The sequence below is a fragment of the Artemia franciscana genome, chromosome 12 (genome assembly GCF_032884065.1).
Source record: "Artemia franciscana chromosome 12, ASM3288406v1, whole genome shotgun sequence".
Taxonomy (NCBI): domain Eukaryota; kingdom Metazoa; phylum Arthropoda; class Branchiopoda; order Anostraca; family Artemiidae; genus Artemia; species Artemia franciscana.
The window spans coordinates 34,961,948-34,982,950 of record NC_088874.1 but is presented as its reverse complement, the minus strand read 5'-3'; the positions used below and the strand labels follow the sequence as shown (position 1 = coordinate 34,982,950).

Here is a 21,003-nt window from a genome sequence, read left to right as displayed (position 1 = left end):
GACTAGATAGTCAATTGGAATAGAAGTCCAATTGATAATACAGTAATTTATTTGTAGTTCGTCAAAAATGCATTAAAAGAGAAGAACAAAGTCATTAAATGCCTAACAAACTAGATAGTAAAATTGGAATAGAAGTCCAATTGATCATAGACTATTTTTCAATTTATTTAAAAGTTGTAAAAATTGTGGAAATACACTGCAAAGCCCATCTGCAATATAAAGATTAGTCTGTAATTGCAGATGGAAGGAAGGCGGCAGTTTATTTCTGAAAAATGAATGATATGCACATAATAATAATGAGGGTATAATTCTGATTATAAATGAAGGTCTCTGTCTATTTCATAGCTGTTCCAGGGATAACATTTAAATCTGGGGCTAATGGATGATCATGTTCTATCAGCATTACTTCCCGCTTCACCTTAAATGTTAAATTTGAACAGAAATCTCAACAGATCTAGGATAAATAGCCCGTCTTCAATTCCTGATCGTTAGCATGCTGATCCATTCTTGGCATCCTTTTGTGCCGTACAAAGACACGGAAAAATAGGACGACAGTAGCAGTCTACATAACCCAGTTTTCCGTTCCAATTTTCTAGAAAAGCCCCAAATGTAGACGCGGCTTAACAGAAATGCCAAATCGATGCCATCTATCTATTTATCTATTCCGATAGAATCTGCTGGAAACAGTAGTAAAAGTGCTGGTTGAATTTCTGTTTATTTTTCTGAAATTACTTAAAAAATTTGTTCAACAATGAAACAAGTGAAGTTAAAGGTTCTCTACATACAACTTGTATAAAATTTGATTTTCTTACATAGTATGAAGTAAGAATTTTTTCTTAACATGTTTCATTGTGTCTAGTCAACCTATCCATGGCTTACACCAAGCTTACACCAAGTAGTTGACAAGAAAATGCATACAATCTAGAGCACGAAGCCACACCAAAAGTATCCAAGACCATTGGAGAAGAAAGGAACTTTTGAGCTTACTTCTGTCTGGAAGTTTTTTCTCTGAAAAAAATCTTTAATGGTGAACGAAACAAAAGACTAAGTTAAAAAGGGACTGGTTAAATTTGAGGTAAAATTCTAGTTGATTGACTTTTGGCTATCTCGGAAAGGGATTAGTTTAGGAAAATGAAACTTTCAGGGATGGGTCTAAAGGCTAAAGTATGTCCCAGGAAGATATTTTGAAGTACCCACCTTGGTTAATTTATAGCAAGCAGTATTACTGGCATTTGTATCAAGTGAATATACCACTCAATGCCCTTTTTTATGCTCTTTACCAATATAATAATTGCTTCTACTGGAAATTCAGATTTAAGCACTTTTTGACCTCTTAAAAATGACCTTGTTATGGGGTATAAAAAAGGCTTAAAACATTAGTATTAGACTTTAAAACATTGGACTCAAACTTACTGTTTCATTATAAATCCATTTTTTTTAATGTTTTATTATCCACAAGCACTAATTTTCCATAATTAAATTGGATAAATAAATTTTATCAAGGTTATGCTGTTACCTTCTTCCTTGTCATCAAAACTTCAATTAAAGCATGCGGTTTTGGTCATTTTTTACAAAATAATAGGATATTTGAAATTCCAAATCTGTAATAGTTTAGAAACAAATTTGGGCTATATATTTGCACATCAGGGGGTGGGTCAAAGCAAACAGTATAACTGGCAATCATAATAGCTGGCTTTCATATTTTTTGCCCAAAAATGCATGCTTTTATTTAAAATTCAATGTCAAGGGAGAAGAAAACATCATAACATAGAAAAAATTAATATTGGAAAATCAGTGCTTGTGGATTATATAACATTAAAAAAATGGATTTACAATGAAACAGTAAGTATGAGATCAATGTTATAAAGTATTTAAGGTTTGAGACCAATTTTCTCAGCCTTTTTTATACCCCATATTTAGGTCATTCTTAAGAGGTCAAAAAATGCTTAAATCTGAATTTCTGGTAGAAGTAATTATTATATTTGTAAAGAGAGTAAAAAAGGCATCAAGTGGTATATTCACTTTATATGAAAGCCAGTAATACTGTTTGCTATAAATTTACCCCCACCTCCACTCCTTCTCCCTCTAGAGGTCCCTGAAATTTGCCTATATGACAGGTCTATATCTATTGAAATTTTGACAAAACAACATTTTAACTTAATTTTTAGTTACCAGTTGCCTTATCTCTGCCTTTAGTTCTAAAAATGCAACTCCAGTTATTTGAGTAGAATTCTGAGCCATAGGCTATAAATGTTTTTTTTTCTTCAAAATTTAGGAAATGTATTTGCATATCTTTAAAAACTTATAAATTGGGATTGAGCAAAGTTGTGAAGCTGAAAACAATTTTGTCATACTTCCTTCAAGCAGAATATCTATTTTGCAAGGTTTCACTTTTATAAAACACATATTTTTAAAGGCCATCAAAGGTCAGGGCCCTCTAGAGGGAGAAGAAGTAGAGGTGGGTACTTCAAAATACCTTCCCAGGACATACTTTAGCCTTTAGACTCATCCTTGAAAGTTTCATTTTCTTAACCTAACCCCTTTCCTAGATAGCCAAAAGTCAATCAACTAGAATTTCACCAAATTTGATAACAAAAAGTTCTGAAAAGTGTGGGAAAGTATTAGTGAAAAAACCATCTGGGAGCTCTTTTTTTTTTTAACTGGCTTCACTATCCAGAAAGCCCAGAATCTGGAACTTCCATTAGGTGCAGCCCTAGCTTTAGATTATGTGTTCTTGTTTGCAGAGACAATCCAACAATTTTTATGATAAAAAAAATTGAACAGTTTATTACATTGACAACAACTTTTTCATTTCAGATATTCCTTTATTATAAAGGGAATTAATTAATAATAACGATGATAAAAAGGAAAAGAGGAGGAATTAGAGAAAGGGACGGATTTTATGTTTTTCACAGAATACTATTTGAAGGAAGATGTTTGTGTTGTGGAAAGTACAACACATTGAAATTTCTGTGTCTGGTACAATTTTTCCTGGAAAGCACATTTTTTGAACTTTTTTTGGTACAAATCTAAGTTTTAATGGTGTAATGCTGCGTAACTTCAAAATCTAAAAACATAGCATCTTGGTAAGCCACTTGAATTGTTACTTCCAATAAACTTGCCTCACTGGGTAAAAAAGTAAAGGTAAAGGATACGGCATTAGACTTTACAGTCCGTACCGGCGGTGCTGATCTCTGTTTCTTGGCCCTTCAGCCAGGAAGTGCAATGGGGGGTTGGGGGCCTTCCATCCTGTGCTTTCACACACCCCTCCTGTTTACCTTCCCCAGATTTCTCCGCGTACCCATTTAGAGCTGGGTCAACTCTGGCTAAGCATACAGAGTCACGCCACTGACCCCCGTCCCAAACTGAAGAATTGGGTACACTGGGATTCGAACCCACGTCCTCTCAGACAAGGGATCCCGAATCCAGCGCACCAACTCACTCGGCCTGGACGGCTCAAAACTGCTGCTGAGATCTTGAAGAGAGTACTTCCAACTCATACAGAACATGTCCCCATACATACATACTCTTACATACATACTCTTTCCCTCCACTGACTCCTAATGAGCCTTCAGTTGAGGAATTCAACATGAAGTATATGACCATGATTGAAGGTGTTGCAAAGCAGATATCTGATCTAGCTCAGGCTATAGCATCTATTTGCAAACTGCCTCCAAAGTTAGCACCAAAACATTCTCAAGATGCAGTCTGTAGCCTAAATAACTCAGTTAAAAAGCTAAATAGAGAAGGTTTAAGCCTTCCCATAATGTCAGCAGCTTCCAATAGTCTTGGCAAAGTAGAAAGAAAGTGCAAAGGAAATGAGTGTTATAACTAGGCTACAGAGACCTAGCTAGGTTAGTCTCTTCTTAGACAAATAACTAGTTGTAGTTATTTTCTAGTTCTAGTTTAAAAAAAAACAAAAATTCTAGTTTTGGGTGCATCTTGCTATCTTGAAATGTAGTGGACCTACAGAAGTGAAAGTTTTAGTAGTTAATACAAGGTCAAAGATATACTCTAGGAAGGTATTCCCAAGCTACTATGTCCACTCTTTTCTGATTTTTAAGTCTTTGAAATTTGCCACCTTGACTGGTCTGTGCGTATTGTATTAAAAAAAACAAAACAACAACAATGTAGTACCTTAATTTTAGTTTTCAGTCTCTTTCCCTTGATTCCCACTGATGCACTATTTTTATTTAATGCCAAACAGTTCACTGCTAGAAGACGATAGAAAATCACAAAAATATTCATAGAGAAAGAGTTCCTTGCAGCCATTGAAATGCAGAAAAGTAAAATGATATGTTTAAACAGTAAATGTATAAGAAAAGGCTAAATCAAGTTCTAGAAGCCAAGAATAATATTCTAGGAGTTCCAGAAAATCAGGTTGTAGAAGCTATGAATAATATTCAACCCTGTATTAGGCAAGGATATTTATACCTATTAACAAATACAATTCTTATCTTGTATGTTCATTTCTCTGGAAATATTCCTTCAGGTTCTAATCATTGAAAGAACATAACCTGCATGCTCTTCGCCAAAGACAAAGAGGGTGTAAGGAAGCACTCCACTTTTTGGCATTCTTGTTTAAAATGATATAATTGTTTTTGTTAATGTAAGGTAATTTAAAAAGAAACAAGTATCAAGGCACTCAAGATACTAATTATACTCTTAATAAAGCAGATGAACTGCGCTTTTTTTGAAAATATAATATTGTAAATCATTAACTATTTATATTCTAGAAATTTCTAATCGCCTAGAGTAGTCACGAGAAGCTGACTGTATTTGACTGAGTTGAGAAAACATGGAAACATCCGAGCTCTTTGGTATTACTGCTGTTAAAAAAGGTAATTGGTATTATTAGTGGTTCAGCTAAATGGTGCTTATTTGTGATGATTTAGCTTAAAAAAAGAGTATGTATTATGATTCTCCAATGATTTCTGCTACTTTTATGTAAAAAAAGAATAAAACAAACTATGAAACCTATATATTTTTATTTAAGAAAAGCTTTCAACAACGAAATTGTTCAAACTAATGTTCTGATTAGCTTGTGCTTTATTGTCTCAATTGATATGTGATTATTTACAAATTAGTGAAAAAAATGCTGCCTAAGTTAAGATTAAATTGGGGAAAATATTTTTATTTCACCATGGCTTTTTCTATTGAAAGAGTGTTTATAGAAACTTTGGAAGGAGCTCATTTGATTTTATGTTGAATGTTCTTGAGCTCTTTTTAAGAGTCAAAAGTGGTTGGAGGGCAACCAGCTTATCTCCCATGCCCATCAATTCTCCAAACACATCCAATCAGTATTTTGAAATACCTATTTTGTTCAGCATAGTTGAATGGTCCAGTAACAATTTTAATGGGAATCTCAACCCGCCAAAGATGTAGTTTCCACACTGTAGCGATCCATTCAAAGAATGTTTGGGGAATATTGAAATAAATAAAAACACTCCTGCCTAAGGCTGAGGATATTGAGATGAAAATTTGATGAAATGTTAAACATGAAGTTGAACTAATACAAACATACTATGTACATATATTTTTTTCAAAAGGGCGTATCAGCAATATCTTTAGAACAGCTTACCATATCAAGCATAAGTGTTCAACTGACCAAAAGTGAACATGTGCATATTACTACTACTCTCATTACTACGGCTTCTGCTGTTACAAATCACTAAGGCTACTACTGTGGCTTTCTACTTATACAATACTTCTACTTCTACTCCTCCAACTGTGATGCTAGTACTTTTAAAGCTAAGCTTATGAAGGTAATAATTTATAATTTGAGAGGGTGTATAGGTTAAATTACATTAAAACAAAAAACACGATTTTACATGATTGTCAAAAGGGTGTATCTCAGGAATGTATTAGGCCCTTATGTTTAAAGGAATGCTTAAACAGAAAGATCAATTGACAAAAAGGTAAAGTGTGTGTACATCTACTAGTACTACCAGGGTCATCATGTATGGGGAGGAGGAGGACGCCCCCCAATGTCTTTGGGCACTGGTTAAAAATGAGTTGGTATAATCATGGCGCAGAGTGCCATAATTTTTCTGACGCCACCATTTTTATGGCACTGCTAGTACTTTTAAAGCTAAGCTTATGAAGGTATTAATTTATAATTTAACCATTATAATTTAAACAATAATATATAATTAACCAAGTGACATATAGCAATGGTAATTCCTGTTGGTCTGTTTCTGGTTTTGCTACTTTAGGCACTTCCAGGTAAGCTAGGACGATGAAATTTGGCAGGCGTATCAGGGACAGGACCAGATTAAATTAGAAATAGTATTTTTTCCCGATTTGACCATCTGGGGGGGGGGAGTGGGGGGCCGTTTAATTCGGAAAAAATAGAAAAAGTGAAGTATTTTTAACTTACGAACAGTTGATCAGATCTTAATGAAATTTGATGTTTGGAAGGATATCGTATCTCAGAGCTCTTATTTTAAATCCCCGACCGGATCTGGTGACATTGGGGGGGGGGGGGTTGGGAGGGGAAACCTAAAATCTTGGAAAACACAGAGTGGAGGAATTAGGATGAAACTTGGTGGGAAGAATAAGCACAAGTCCTAGACACATCATTGATGTAACCGGAACGGATCCGCTCTCTTTGGGTTAGCTGGGGGGGGGGGGTTAATTCGGAAAAATTAGAAAAAATGAGGTATTTTTAACTTACGAATGGGTGATCGGATCTCAATGAAATTTGATATTTAGAAAGATATCGTATCTCAAAGCTCTTATTTTGAATTTCGACCAGATCTGGTGAAATTGGGTGGAGTTTGGGGAGGGGGAACCTAAAATCATGGAAAACTCTTAGGGTGGAGGGATCGGGATGAAACTTGGTGGGTAAAATAAGCCGAAGTCTTAGAAACATTATTGACATAATTGGAACGGATCCGCTCTATTTGGGGAATTGGGGGGAGGGTTAATTCTGAAAAATTAGAAAAAATGATGTATTTTTAACTTAAAAAAGAGTGATCGGATCTTCATGAAACTTCATATTTAGAAGGACCTCGTAACTCAGATCTCTTATTTTAAATCTCAACCGGATCCAGCGTCCTTGGGGAGGGGGGGACAGTAAATCTTAGAAAATACCTAAAACAGAGAGATCAGGATGAAACTGGATGGGAAGGATAAAAACAAGTCTAAGATACGTGACTGACATAATCGGATCTGCTCTCTTTGGTGGAGTTGGGGGGGGGGGGTAATTCCGAAAAATGAGGTATTATTAACTTACGAACAGGTGATCAGATCTTAATGAAATTTGATATTAAGAAAGATCCTGTGCTTTAAAGCTCTTATTCTAAATTCTGACCAGATCCTGTGACATTGGGGGGGGGGGGGTTGGAGGGGGAAACCGGAACTCTTGGAAAACGTGAAAATTGGGGTATTTTTATCTTACGAATAGGTGATCGGATCTTCATGAAACCTGATATATAGAAGGATCTATATAGATCCTTTTCAGCAATTTCGGCAATTTTTTCAATTATTCAGTATTTGGTAATAAAGATCACCAAAATACTGACATGTCGTCTACAGGGATCCTTTAATTTTTTCAGTAAGCACAGCAGTTTTACCAACCCCTGCTCTGTTTTTACCAATGGTGCCAAAGTTTTCTTATTGGACCAGTAAATAGCAGGAAAATAGTGACATGACATATACCAAAATCTCAATCTTGCCTGGTAAATGCAGCGGTTTGCCCAACTTGTGTAGTGATTTTCTGTTTAGTATTCAAAATGGACATTACACTAATTATTTGTAAAAAAAAGCAGTCAGTAAAAATGACAAGCCAGTTGGTAAAATTCCTTGCTCCCCCTCCAAACATTTTGGCTAGTAATGACCCTGGATTCTAGTACTTTTATTACTGCTATTTGTACCACCACTTCAATTGCAACCACTGCTAAGCCTAAGAGTATTAAAATGAAAATTTCAGGAAATGTCAAGGAGGAAGTTGAACTAAATTAAAACATACAATGAACACATAGGTAATCTAACAGCTTATTGTTTTGAATTTAAACTTCCAATGCTTGACGAGGGGAATGTTTAACTGACCAAAAGGCAATATTTGCATGCTGCTACTAGTACTAGTACTACTTCTGGTCCTACAGCTAGTACTATTTGCACTTCTATTACAATTATATTGAAGGGGAAGTTGAACTGAATCACAACATGTCGTCTGTATACAGGTTTTCAAAAGAGTATATCAGCAATTGCTTGGCGTGTGAAATTGAAATTTACAGGCTTTGTTGCAGGGGAAGGGATGTTGAACTAACCAAAAGGCAGTATTTGCATCTTACTATTACTAGTGCTGATATTACTACTGCTAATACTTCTAAAGCTTGGGTACTATTAACACTGCTACTAAAGCTACTAGTGTTAAGTCAAAAATTTCAAGGAATGTTTAAACAGTCTTGAACTAAATCAAAACACACTAAAACCTACACAAGGTGTCAAGAAGACTTATCAGCAGTGCATCAGGTACTGTTTACGGTATTAAGTTGAACCTTACGGTGTCTGTTGAGGGGAATATTGAATAAAAACCAAGATGGTATGTGCACACTGCTGCTAATGCTACTACTACTGCTACATATATACATATATACATGCTACATATATACATATATAGCTACTATCAAAGCTAAGCGTGTTAAGCTGGAGCTTCCAGGCAATGTTTTGTCAGATGTTGGACTAAATCAAAACAAACTATAAGTAAGTACATGGTCAAAAGGGTGTAGCTGGAATATATCAGGAATAGCTTACATTATTGAATTGGTACTTTTAGGGTATGTTCTGACAAATTTTGAACTAACCATAATTTACTGTGTGTATACTACCAATACTGCTACTGAGATTAGTGTAACTAGTGGGGAAAGTAGCGGGAATATATCCGGAACAGCTTACATTATTAAATTGGTACTTTTAGGGTATGTTGTGGCAAATTTTGAACTAACCATAATTTGCTATGTGTATACTACCAATACTGCTACTGATATTACTGTAAGTGGTGGGGCAAGTAGCTGGAATATATCCGGAACAGCTTACATTATTAAATTGGTACTTTTAGGGTATGTTGTGGCAAATTTTGAACTAACCATAATTTGCTATGTGTATACTACCAATACTGCTACTGATATTACTGTAAGTGGTGGGGCAAGTAGCTGGAATATATCCAGAACAGCTTACATTATTAAATTGGTACTTTTAGGGTATGTTGTGGCAAATTTTGAACTAACCATGATTTACTATGTGTATACTACCAATACTGCTACTGAGATTACTGTAACTAGTGGGGAAAGTAGCTGGAATATGTCCGGAACAGCTTACATTATTAAATTGGTACTTTTAGGGTATGTTGTGGCAAATTTTGAACTAACCATAATTTACTATGTGTATACTACCAATACTGCTAGTGAGATTACTGTAACTAGTGGGGCTATGTGGTATTATGGTGAATATTTCAGCAAACGTTTAAGAGGAGTCTAAAAAAAAAAATATTTGTAGGTTTGTACAAATATATTCAATCGACATTTTGTGGTAGCCATTTTGTTCAGCGTTGTTGAAAGGTCTAGTAACTATGTTTCTGGGGATGTGTATCCCCCAAATGCCTTTTGGCAAGTTCTATAAGTTTTGCAATTTGCCGATTGTTTACATGTAGTAAATGTTATTTGGAAAAAGGTCGTGTTTGACTTTTAGTGTTCAAAAAGAACAGGGACATTCAGGTAAAGCTTTCGGAGAACATCGAGGGGAGTTTCGAACTAAATAAAAACACGTTATATTCTTACAGATTGTCAAAAGGGGGAAATTGAGGAATGACTGAGGGTATTAAGTTGGAACTTTTTACGGAATCATGAGGGGGGATGATCAGTTGACCGAGGTTATAATGGGGGACGATCAGTTGACCAAGGTTATAAAGGGGGGTGGGGGTTTTGAACTAACTAAAAGCCATTTTGCGTATGCTACAACTCACTGTTGAAAAAAACCATAAAACAGAATTCTAATAAATAAAATTGTGTAAAATAAGGTAATCACTGGGAAATAAAGAATAATATGGCTGTTTTAGAGTTGCCCTGTAGCTAGAAGACCAGTTGAGCATTTTTATTTCGTTTATCATTTTTTTCGGTATTGAATCAAAATTTCTGATGATTTTGATTTTACTACGGTTAAATGGTAATACCCCTAGGGTTTTGGTTTAGGGTTTTAATATCTCAGGGCTTTGACAATGCCTAAATTTGGTATATCTACTAGTATATCTCATGAAGGAATTTTTTTTACCAAAAATAAATGTCATATTCTTTGATCAGCTCATCAAGAGCTATCGATTGCCGTCGAAAAAAAATTCTTTCTGTCTTAGTTCAAAAGTTGATTTTTTTTTTGCCGTAGGCCAACTTTCTAACGTCACCACTTAGAAAGGAGAGAAGGATAAGCTCCAATTTCTTTAGCAATGATAGAACTTTTAAAGTTTAAGAGGTACATCTAATAACATTTCTCAATCCCAATCTTAAATCCGAAAAAAAAAAAAAATGATAAACCCAGCCGAAATCACGGCAGCACTTTCGGACCCGTGGGAAAATGCCGCTTTTTTGCTTCTGTAAATTTTTCTATTTATCACTCAAAGAAGATATATTTGCTGTGGGACCGGATAACTGCCTCATATATGTAACACTTATAGATTGTAGTCCATCTTCAATTTGAAAGTGGTGCCTGTCTGCTTGACTGCTAGAACGGAGCTTTCAACTCCAAAGCAGAAACATGGTTTGATGAAACGGAGGCTTGGCTGCACAACTTCAGATACTCCTCTCTGACATAGGCTACACAACTCCACTTCACTTCGCAACCATAGGCTCTGGCTCGTGGACACGCAAAAACCATCCTTTTTGGCCCCAGGCAAGAGTTCTTGAGAGCTTTCCAAAATGTAATGCCATATTCATCAATCCGGCCTGAGGTCCACACATTTTCGTAAACTCCACACAGGTTAAACCCTCACCAGTTTCCAGGAATAAGCCGACATCGGCGGAATAGAAAAAAAAAGAAAAAAACGGGATAAAACCAAATTGTTGCTCTCGCAACACAATACACACTTTTTTTCACTCCCAACATTAATTTTGGCTTCATATATACCCCAACATAGAGCAATACTTTTCAAAAGGCTTTATTATATTATTTCGGAACAAGTTCCTTTTTTAATATTCCTCCTAATCCCATAATGTCAGGTTAGAGTACTAATCTTTTTTCAACCCCAACATTACTTTATGCAAAGTTCTTTTCTTAATATTCATCCTAATCCCATAATTTTCAAGTTGGAGTACCATTTTTTTTCGCTCCCAACGTTATTTTTTTACTTTATGCATACCCCAACACCGAGCAATACTTTTCAAAAGGCTTTGTTATATCATTTCATAACAATTTTTTTTAATATTCCTCTTAAGACCGTTTCTTCAAGTTGGAGCACACATGTTTTCTTTGAAAGCCAACGTTACATTTCGACTTTATGCATACACTAACCCCAAGCAGTACTTTTCAAATAGTTATGTATATTGATTTTGTCTTACACCTTCAGTAAACCTAGGTTAAGGATATAAGCATGCATTTCCCTATACAAATTGCTCAGGATCTTCAATATATACTAGACAACACGGCAGCCAGGGGACTTGAGGTGCTAGTGTCAATATAACAGGTACTTTTTATAGATTTCTTGTCACTAGGGGCATTTCTCAAGCCCTTTGTCCAGAAAGTGCAATAGATGAATTGAAGAGAAGCAAGACTAGAGCCTCGAATCCTCTAGAGGCTGTGTTTTCCATTATATGTTGAAGATCCCGAGCTATTTGTTTACAGAAATTCCTGCTTGTATCCTTAACCTAGGTTTATCGAAGGTGTAAGACAAAATTAATATGTAAAACAAATTTATTATAAGATTATAGTACAAAACCTATTAAGCATATCTATAATGAGATTTATCGTAAAATGACATATGGGAGCTCTTACAGGACGAATTCTGATGTTTAAAATCCCTTCCCTAGAAGGATCCCTTTTTTTCTCTCTTGAAGGGGCACTTTTTCAATTCTCTTAGTTCGTATTCATTGTTATAATAGTATTCATTGTTATAATTTATTTATATGCACAGACAATGGGACAGCGAAGAATGTTGTATATTTGCAAGTTTTACGTAGTTAACACACATATATATATATATATATATATATATATATATATATATATATATATATATATATATATATATATATATATATATATATATATATATATATATATATATATATATATATATATATATATATATATATATATATATATATATATATATATATATATATATATATATACTAGCTGTTGGGGTGGGGTGCACCCCAACACCTAGTTGGCGGGAGTGCTTCGTGCAGGGAATCGAACATTCCCTGTGTCCCCGTCGTCATTTATATATCCCCCCTGTTCCCCCCGGCATCCCCGTTGTAGTTGTGTCCCTGTGTCCTGGTCGTCATTTATATTTCCTGTGTCCGGGTCGTCATTTGTGTCCCGATCGTCATATATATTCCTGGTGTCCCGGTCGTCATTTGTGTCCCGGTCTGTAATTTCGTCAGTCGACAAACATGACGTCAGTCGACAAACAACAACATAATGACGTCGGTCGACAAACATGACGTCAGTCGAAAGACACACGAACAAACAACTTATATATATATATATATATATATATATATATATATATATATATATATATATATATATATATATATATATATATATATATATATATATATATACATATATATATATATTCACAGGTCTATATTCACAGGTGGGACACCAGGACACAATTACAACGGCGCGTAACGACTTATGTGCGCGGGGGGGGGGCTTGGGGGGCGCGAAGTTCCCCCACCAACAAGGTGTTAATGTGGCGCTTCGCGCCACACCAACAGCTAGTAGATAAATAAAAATATAAAAAATAATACTAACAAATCAATATTATAATAAAAATAATAACAGATAAATAAAAATCTAAAAGAAAAATTATAATATAGATGCAATATTATAATATCTCATATAATAATTGATTAATTAGTGAAAAATGAAAACTCGTTATGGTGAAACACTAAAAGTTGACTTCATTAGACAAGGCAGTGCTGCCAGAAGGTACAAGAAATAAGTCAGAACCTTGAAAAACTATTTTTACAGTGCCAAACGTAATCTCCGAGAACATAACCTCAAATATATTAAAAGAATTGACGAACAAAGACCTTTAGTTGCCAAAAAAGACCTTTAGTTGCCAAAAAATAAGCCAGATGACAATAAAACTGGCTAAGATTTAAGCCAGTGGATAATTAAAAAAAAATTATCACTAATCACCATCTAGGTAAGCCAGTCTGGGGAGAAATAAGCCAATATGGTAACAGTGTGAAGAGAGTTAATACTACGCTATTTCACATTACAGTCATTGTTATTGAATCATTGTCTCGCTGAAGCCGTGTGCGCGCATTTCAACCTTTTTTTGTGTGTGTGCAGTTTTGTGAGAGTAACTCTGAAAAATTCACATCTAGATGTTATAAAATCGTCATTTTAAATATTTAACCTTGAAATCTCTCGTGACCCCATTTGGAGTCACGACCCTTAGTTTACGAAAAATTAAGCAAAGAGAAAACAGGTTTTAATTTCGACAAAGCAGTGAACAAAAAATAAAATATAAAAACAAAACTACACTTTAACTAAAAAAAAAAAATACTAATTCGAATATTTCAGCCCCATGTCCGGGAGCCTTTCTTAACGGAAAAAAAAAAATTTACAGGCGACAAAAAAGAAGAAAAATGTTTTTTTTTTAAAACAACACAAAAAAAACCACGACAACTAAACACACGAAAAAAAAGAACAACTCACTTTAAAAACAAAACTCCCAGAAGTGATGGTAATAATTTAAGACATCACCAAAGCAAATGTTTATAATGAAACCCTTAGTTTAGGAAGGTCTGGCTTAAAGTTTGAAGCTAGAACCATCAGGACATGAGATGGTTGTTTTCACAAGACCGAAAAGAACGAATATAAATACTACTTTGTATAAAATAATAAATATTACTACTGTAAATATTGTTATTTACAGTAGTGCCATCTCTAATACTACTCCCATTGGCCATACTATTGCTTCTGCTGCAATGTCTACTGCTATTGCTAATTCTAAGCATATTAATTAAACTTTCTGAAAATGGTGAGGACGGGATTGAACTGAATGGAGACACGGTATTTACATATGGGTTATCAATGGGGTGTGTAGTGTATCTGAAACTCTCAAGGCTTGAGACTTTTACCATCAATTTTACCACTACTTCTGCCTCAACAGTGGAACTAAATCAAAGTAGCTTAAGTGCGTCTAGGTCGTCAATATATTCTGGCTGGATATCTTATATCTTAGGAATCTAATTTCCTAAATCAAATAATATCTTAATAATAATAATATTGTAATAATAATTATAAAAATAATATAAATATAATATTTGTTATTACATAAAATATAATAATATAAATAATATAATAATTAATAATAATATCTTATATCTAATATCTTAGGAATACAACAAGGTATAAAGTAAAAACTTACACGGAAAAGTTATATGTTAGTTAGAGTTAGTTAAAGTTAAAGTTAGTTATGTTGCTTCAAAACTAAATCATACGGCAATATGTGTATGCTGGTTGTCAATAAGACCCCTCATCAATACCTCAAGGCCAACTGAGAGTTTTAAGTTGAAATTTTCAAGGCTGATACTGTTAATAATTCTGCTCTTATAGTTGAAATAAATCAAAAGAGTAATTAAATCCAGTTTTTCAAAATAGAAAAGATACAATGTTTTAGGAATGGTAATTAAGTGCAAATTATGTTATGGTATTCAGAAACATTGAGAGTGTCAGTACTATCTTGCTTCAAATGATGGAACTGCTCTCTTTAACTTATTACTTATAGTTTTTTTTAAACTTCTAGTATTTTTCTTATATGTTTTCACTTTTGCTCGAGGAATAGGTTTCGAGAAGAGGCATAAATTAAAAAAAGGTTAAAAAAGTATTGATATTTGAAAGTAGGTCAAGTTGTCTTTGGTCAAAAGATAAGTATATGAAGAAAAAGAAGATATATTGCCTAAGGAGTGTTTTGATAAACTTTTCAAGGAGTCCAGCTATAAAATAAAAAAGGAGTGTTTTGATAAACTTTTCAAGGAGTCCAGCTATAAAATAAAGATGACAAATTGACTCAGAGCAAAACTAAAAGATCATAAAATACCAAAAAAAGAACAAATCAACACTAAAATAAAAATGATTTTCTTGTTGGTAAGGGGGGGGGGCATGAAATCTCTAATCATTTCAACGTTGAAGATTTCAATTGTATGTTTTTTGTTTTCTATTTTTGTTTATGTTTCACCCAAGGGGTGAGTCACCCATCCATTTTTTTCCGGTCATGTCCTAAGCTTCTTCCTACTATGGGTTGGGATTTGTTTTTTATGGGTAGCTATTACTTCAAGTATAGTGAATAAACGTTTTGACAGAACTTACTATAATCGGTCGTTATTTTCGCAACATTTTTTAGTTTTAAATTTACTTCTCTTTGAAACCCTTCTTGTTCTTATATTTACAAGGTCTTTAGATGCCAGAAGGCCCAGTTCATCTTTACTCATCCATAGAGTACCCTATTAAAATTGTGGCATATTAAATATTTATAATGCGTTTCAACGCATTATAAGAAACAAACGTGTTATGTGTTTTTATATTATGTTTACTCTGATTTTTTTTGTAGAAGCTGAAGATACATCCTCAAATGATGACAAAGATATTTTTGGAAGCACATATTCTATGTTATTAATGAAACATGAAACCAGTCTTTTTGCTGTTGCCCCTGACATTTCTACAGATTGTAAACTTAGTGCTGACCAGCTTAAACGGGAAACAAATATTGACGAGGATAAAGGTATGCTTCAGATATGATGATCAAATGCTATATTTATTAATTTATTTTATTTATTTTCTTTATTTCCTTCAAAAAATGAGGAGTACGCTACAATATAATATTAAAAAAAAACAAATGATAACACTTACAATCAAAACCTATCAAATATTGATCAAATACTTAAAAAAACAAAACAAAAACAAAAACACTTGCTAAATAGTTTAGCCTATAAATCATGAAGAGCCGGAACTGTTACTAAAAAACGGAAATAAATTGTGGCCTAAAAGGTAAATTTTCGCCTTATCTACGAATGTTTTATATTTTTTCTTTATACAGACTACAGGATCCTTCACATTAAGCTTTAAAACAATCTCAGTGTTACTAAAAGAAAGGGGAAAACCAAGTAAAAATTTACAAAATTTAAAATAAGACACTTTAATGGGCGAAAGATCAGAAGGTCTGAAATTTCCTAATAGGAGGGACGGGAACAATACGTGAGGCAGGGCAACAGTGCTATACATACGACCAAGGACGTCCCGACGGTAAAGACCCCGAAAACGAATTAAAAGTCCAAATACCTTGCGTAGTTTCATCTGAACTTGCTGAACCAGGACTGGTTTAAAATCTCTTTTCGAAGCAGCATAAGGTAATCCCAAATAAGTGACTATTGGCGACGACTGAAAAATAACACCATTGCCGCAATCGAGAGTCGCCCTGACATTATCCTCTAAACAATTTACAACAAAAATTGACATTTTTCAAAACTGATAGAAAGGCCCAAACCTTTTAAACAATTAATTAAAATATTGAAATTAGAAACAAGACTAGACTTAGACCGGCTTAGAAGGATAATGTCATCAGCATATGCAATGTAAGACAGATTTCGAGATAATGAAACAAAAGAGGAGGAAAGAGAACTAAGGGCAGTAGCTAAACAAGAATTGAATATATAAGGAGAAATAATTTCTCCTTGTCTAATTCCTCTACCCACTTGAATTAATTTGGACTGAGATGAAGACAAACTCGGACAGATACGGATCTTTAAATCACAAATACCAAGAGCGAAGGACTCGCATGACAGCTAGGGGCAATCCAGCATGGATTAAAATGAGCAGAGCAGATGCATGAGAAATGTTATCAAAGGCCCCTTTGATATCAATCAAGAGGGCGTATAGCGGTTGACCAGAAATTCTCGCCTCTTCGATAACTTTGCTGAAAGATGCATGGGCGTGGTCACATCCCAAACCTCTCTTGAAACCAACTTGATTAGAACCAGTGTCAAGAATTTCAAGAAGATCCTTCAAACACAACTCAAACACTTTCCCAATCATAGAACCCCTAGTAGTAAAGTGGATTACGATCTTTATTAGTTCTTTATTAGTTGAATAAAATTCTTTGAGATTTTATTCGTTTTTTTGCTGCTAATATAGCATTTTTTATTAGCTTTTTTATCATAATAAAGTTGAAGATTTGTTAAAATCTCCATTTTTTAGAATTTATAAATACCAAACAAAAAAAAGGAATAAAGAATATGCACTGTAATAGGAATGATACCTCAAATTGGATTTTATAAATTTGTAACCAAGGTAAGAGTAATTAAATTTTTAGTAGCCGTGTAAGGTTTGAACTGTTAAAAGCTGAGTTTCATACCATATAAAATAATGGCTAAAAAAGTATAAGAATTGGTGATTTTTTTTTGTGAATTTTATATTATTTTAGTTTTCCCAGCTACAACGCTCTATGATAATGGTATCAACAAAGAAGGTTGTGAATTATCCAGCATGCCAGGTCTTAAAAGAAGAAATGAAGAAATGTCTAAGTGTCTAAATGACGAAACGAATTTGAATTATCAACATCAGAGGCCAAACAGCACTTATGTATTTACTGAAAATGATGTGGAAAAACAGGAGGTTTCTCATACTAAGAAAAAACCTTTCGAATGTGATAGATGTGACAAAAAATTCAGCACAAGATCTAACCTATCTAAACATCAAAGGACTCACACTGGAGAAAAACCTTTTGAATGTGATATATGTGAGCGAAAATTCAGCCGAAGAGACCACCTATCTGATCATCAAAGGACTCACACTGGAGATAAACCTTTCGAATGTCATAGATGTGAGCAAAAATTCAGCCTAAGATCCACCCTATCTCGTCATCAAAAGACTCACACTGGAGAAAAATCTTTCGAATGTGATAGATGTGATAAAAGATTTAGCCGACGATCCCACCTATCTAATCATCAAAAGACTCACACTGGAGATAGACCTTTCGAATGTGATAGATGTGGGAAAAAATTCAGCGAAAAGCAGAGTCTATCCAGTCACCAAAGAACTCATACTGGAGAAAAACCTTTCGAATGTGATATATGTAAAAGATGGTTTTCTCATAGATCCACTTTGTCTCATCATCAAAGAACTCATACTGGAGAAAAACCTTTCGAATGTGATATATATGAGCAAAAATTCCGCCAAAGATCCGCCCTATCTTGTCATCAAAAGACTCACACTGGAGAAAAACCTTTCGAATGTGATATATGTGAGCAAAAATTCCGCCAAAGATCCGCCCTATCTTGTCATCAAAAGACTCACACTGGAGAAAAACCTTTCGAATGTGATATATGTGAGCAAAAATTCCGCCAAAGATACGCCCTATCTTGTCATCAAAAGACTCACACTGGAGAAAAACCTTTCGAATGTGATATATGTGAGCAAAACTTCAGCCTAAGATCCACCCTATCTCGTCATCAAAAGACTCACACTGGAGAAAAACCTTTCGAATGTGATAGATGTGACAAAAGATTTAGTCGAAGATCCCACCTATCTAATCATCAAAGGACTCACATTGGAGAAAAACCTCTCGAATGTGATAGATGTGAGAAAAAATTCAACCGCTGATCCGTTCTATATCTTCATCAAAAAACTCATGATGGAGAAAAACTCTTCGAATGTGAAATATGTAAAAGATGGTTTTCTCATAGTTCCGCTATGTCTCGTCATCAGAGAACTCATACTGGAGAAAAACCTTTCGAATGTGATAGATGTGAAAAAATATTCACCCGAAGATCCCACCATCTATTTCCAACCTATCTAATCATCAAAGAACTCTCACTGTCGCAAAACCCTTTTTGTATTTCAGTGTGTAAGGGTTTTGTATGTCCAGGAAACTTTCTTAATACAAATTATCAAAGAATTCAGTTTAGAGCAAAATTTTTTTGTATATTTACAATTTTGTTTCATCTGGAAAGTTTTGTCAACAATATATGTGAAAACACTTTTTTAAATGTCAGCAATGCATAATTATCAGCTTTTTAACATGTTTCTAATTACATTTGTAAAATATTTGCCTTTTTTAAAGCATTTTTATTAAATATAGTGCTATTTTTTGAAAGTTTCTTTTCTTAAGCATAGGAAAAATCACGCAAGAAGTCTACTATTCGCGTGAAATCGCACATTAGAGCACAAGATAACTGGAGTTGAATTTGACAGCTAACTCGATACTAGATGACGCTTACAAACTATTTTCTCTAAATTATCTTGTTTCCCACAATTTTTTCTTTAATTTCATTTCTGATATCTCCTTAGAATCTATACCTAATCCTTGTTTTAAAAGAAGTTGTGTTTTTAACCACAATTATATTCGATACATTTGAAGTTTGATGTGTTTTTGAAGAGTTGTTTACATCTGTCTTTTCTCATGGGGCTTGCAGAACAAAAGTCCGTAAATGTAAATTTTTTTAGTTCAACTTAGGTTTTGTTTATTCAGTGCCTAGCGATGCTTTAATGAGAAAGAATGAAGATCTACATGGTGTCCAAACTAAAATGTGATAAGCTAATACAAAGTTATATCAATATTAATTATAAGTTTTGCGATTATCTACATAAGGTCATACTAAGCTGCATTAGAACGAACATCGCAAATTCAGAACTTAAAAAACAATCATCTCTCCACTTTCTAAAAAACAGCAGGAAAAAAACACAAACTTGGACTACTCTCCTTTCTTTACCAGATCATTATACTTTTTTTTATTATTTTCTTTCTCCTTTCTTTATATTTACAATCTGAAAGATTGTCTTTTTTAAAGCCATCTATAGGATCCCCAGGAACTTCAGGGTTTCACCATAAAAAAAAAATAGTAAAAGAAAAAGCTGCTTGCACTGCGGTATTATATTTGCCACATTTTTCTACTCCTAGATTACATCTATGGTAAGAAAAGGCGAAATCCAAGACCAGCCTTTTTCAGTGAATACTTTATTTCTGAAACAAAAATAAAGAGAGAAGAAAAAACGAAAATAGTGCCAGTAGAAGGAAAAGACAAACTAGAACGATAAAAAGACAAAAACTTTCTTTTAGTCTTACCCATCAAGGCCACACCTCCTGCTTTTTAATTAATAATTTTTGATCAAGGAAGTTTTTTGGGCATCCTCCTGTTATCACCACTTAAATCATGGAAATTTAGCCACTTTGCCTTAAAGACCAACATTTTTTTATAACTTCAAACCCTTCCCCCAAGAAAGCCTCTTTCCACTTTCCAAAACGGAATCCCTCCAGTTTCCAAAAAACAGCAGGAAAAAAACACAAGCTTGGACTACTCTCCTTTCTTTACCAGATCATTGTCCTTTTTCTTTATTATTTTCTTTCTCCTTTCTTTATCTTTATCAATATGAAAGATTGGCTTTTTTAAAGCTGTCTCTAGGATCCTCGGGAACTCCAGGGTTTCACCATAAAAAATATAGGGAAAATAGGAAATCGGTTGCACCTAGGAATAATATTTGTCACATATTCAACTCCTAGATTACATCTATGGTAAGAAAAAGCTGAATCCAAGACCAGCCCTTTACAGTCAAACTCATTATTTCTGAAACAAAGAGAAAGAGAGAAGAAGAAAAAACGAAAATAGTGCCAGTAGAAGGAAAAGACAAGCTGAAACGACGGGGATATTTCGCCTTTATAAAACGAAATGTTTTCAACGCTAAGAAACAAAGCTAAAATCTAAACTAGTCTAAAATTAAGCAAAAATAAAAATAATATCTATTTGTACAGTTGTTGCTGCTGTGATCGAGAAT

The 21,003-nt window shown here is 34.1% G+C and overlaps 1 protein-coding gene across 4 annotated transcripts; it reads left to right on the top strand.

Moving 5' to 3' along the window:
• Positions 1 to 669: 669 nt before the first annotated feature.
• On the top strand, positions 670 to 19,323 carry LOC136034031 (zinc finger protein 436-like). 4 transcript variants are annotated; one of them, XM_065715091.1, is made up of 4 exons: positions 670 to 822; positions 4,737 to 4,841; positions 15,788 to 15,958; positions 17,657 to 19,322. In XM_065715091.1, exons 2-4 carry the CDS (start codon positions 4,799 to 4,801, stop codon positions 18,832 to 18,834), a joined length of 1,392 nt encoding a protein of 463 aa, XP_065571163.1. In that variant the 5' UTR covers positions 670 to 822; positions 4,737 to 4,798; the 3' UTR covers positions 18,835 to 19,322. The 4 variants fall into 4 exon arrangements, with proteins under 4 accessions (XP_065571163.1, XP_065571165.1, XP_065571166.1 ...); XM_065715093.1 differs by having other exon boundaries at positions 692 to 772; positions 17,657 to 19,323; XM_065715094.1 differs by lacking the exon at positions 670 to 822 and adding an exon at positions 897 to 1,027 and having other exon boundaries at positions 17,657 to 19,323.
• The last annotated feature ends 1,680 nt before the right edge of the window (positions 19,324 to 21,003 follow it).

Excerpts from the sequence above, each read along its gene's own strand:
- LOC136034031 (XM_065715093.1), top strand. The coding sequence starts at position 4,799 with ATGGAAACATCCGAGCTCTTTGGTATTACTGCTGTTAAAAAAG. Across the intron at positions 4,842-15,787 it reads TATTACTGCTGTTAAAAAAG|AAGCTGAAGATACATCCTCA; the intron begins GTAATTGGTATT and ends TTTTTTTTGTAG. Across the intron at positions 15,959-17,656 it reads AAATATTGACGAGGATAAAG|TTTTCCCAGCTACAACGCTC; the intron begins GTATGCTTCAGA and ends ATATTATTTTAG.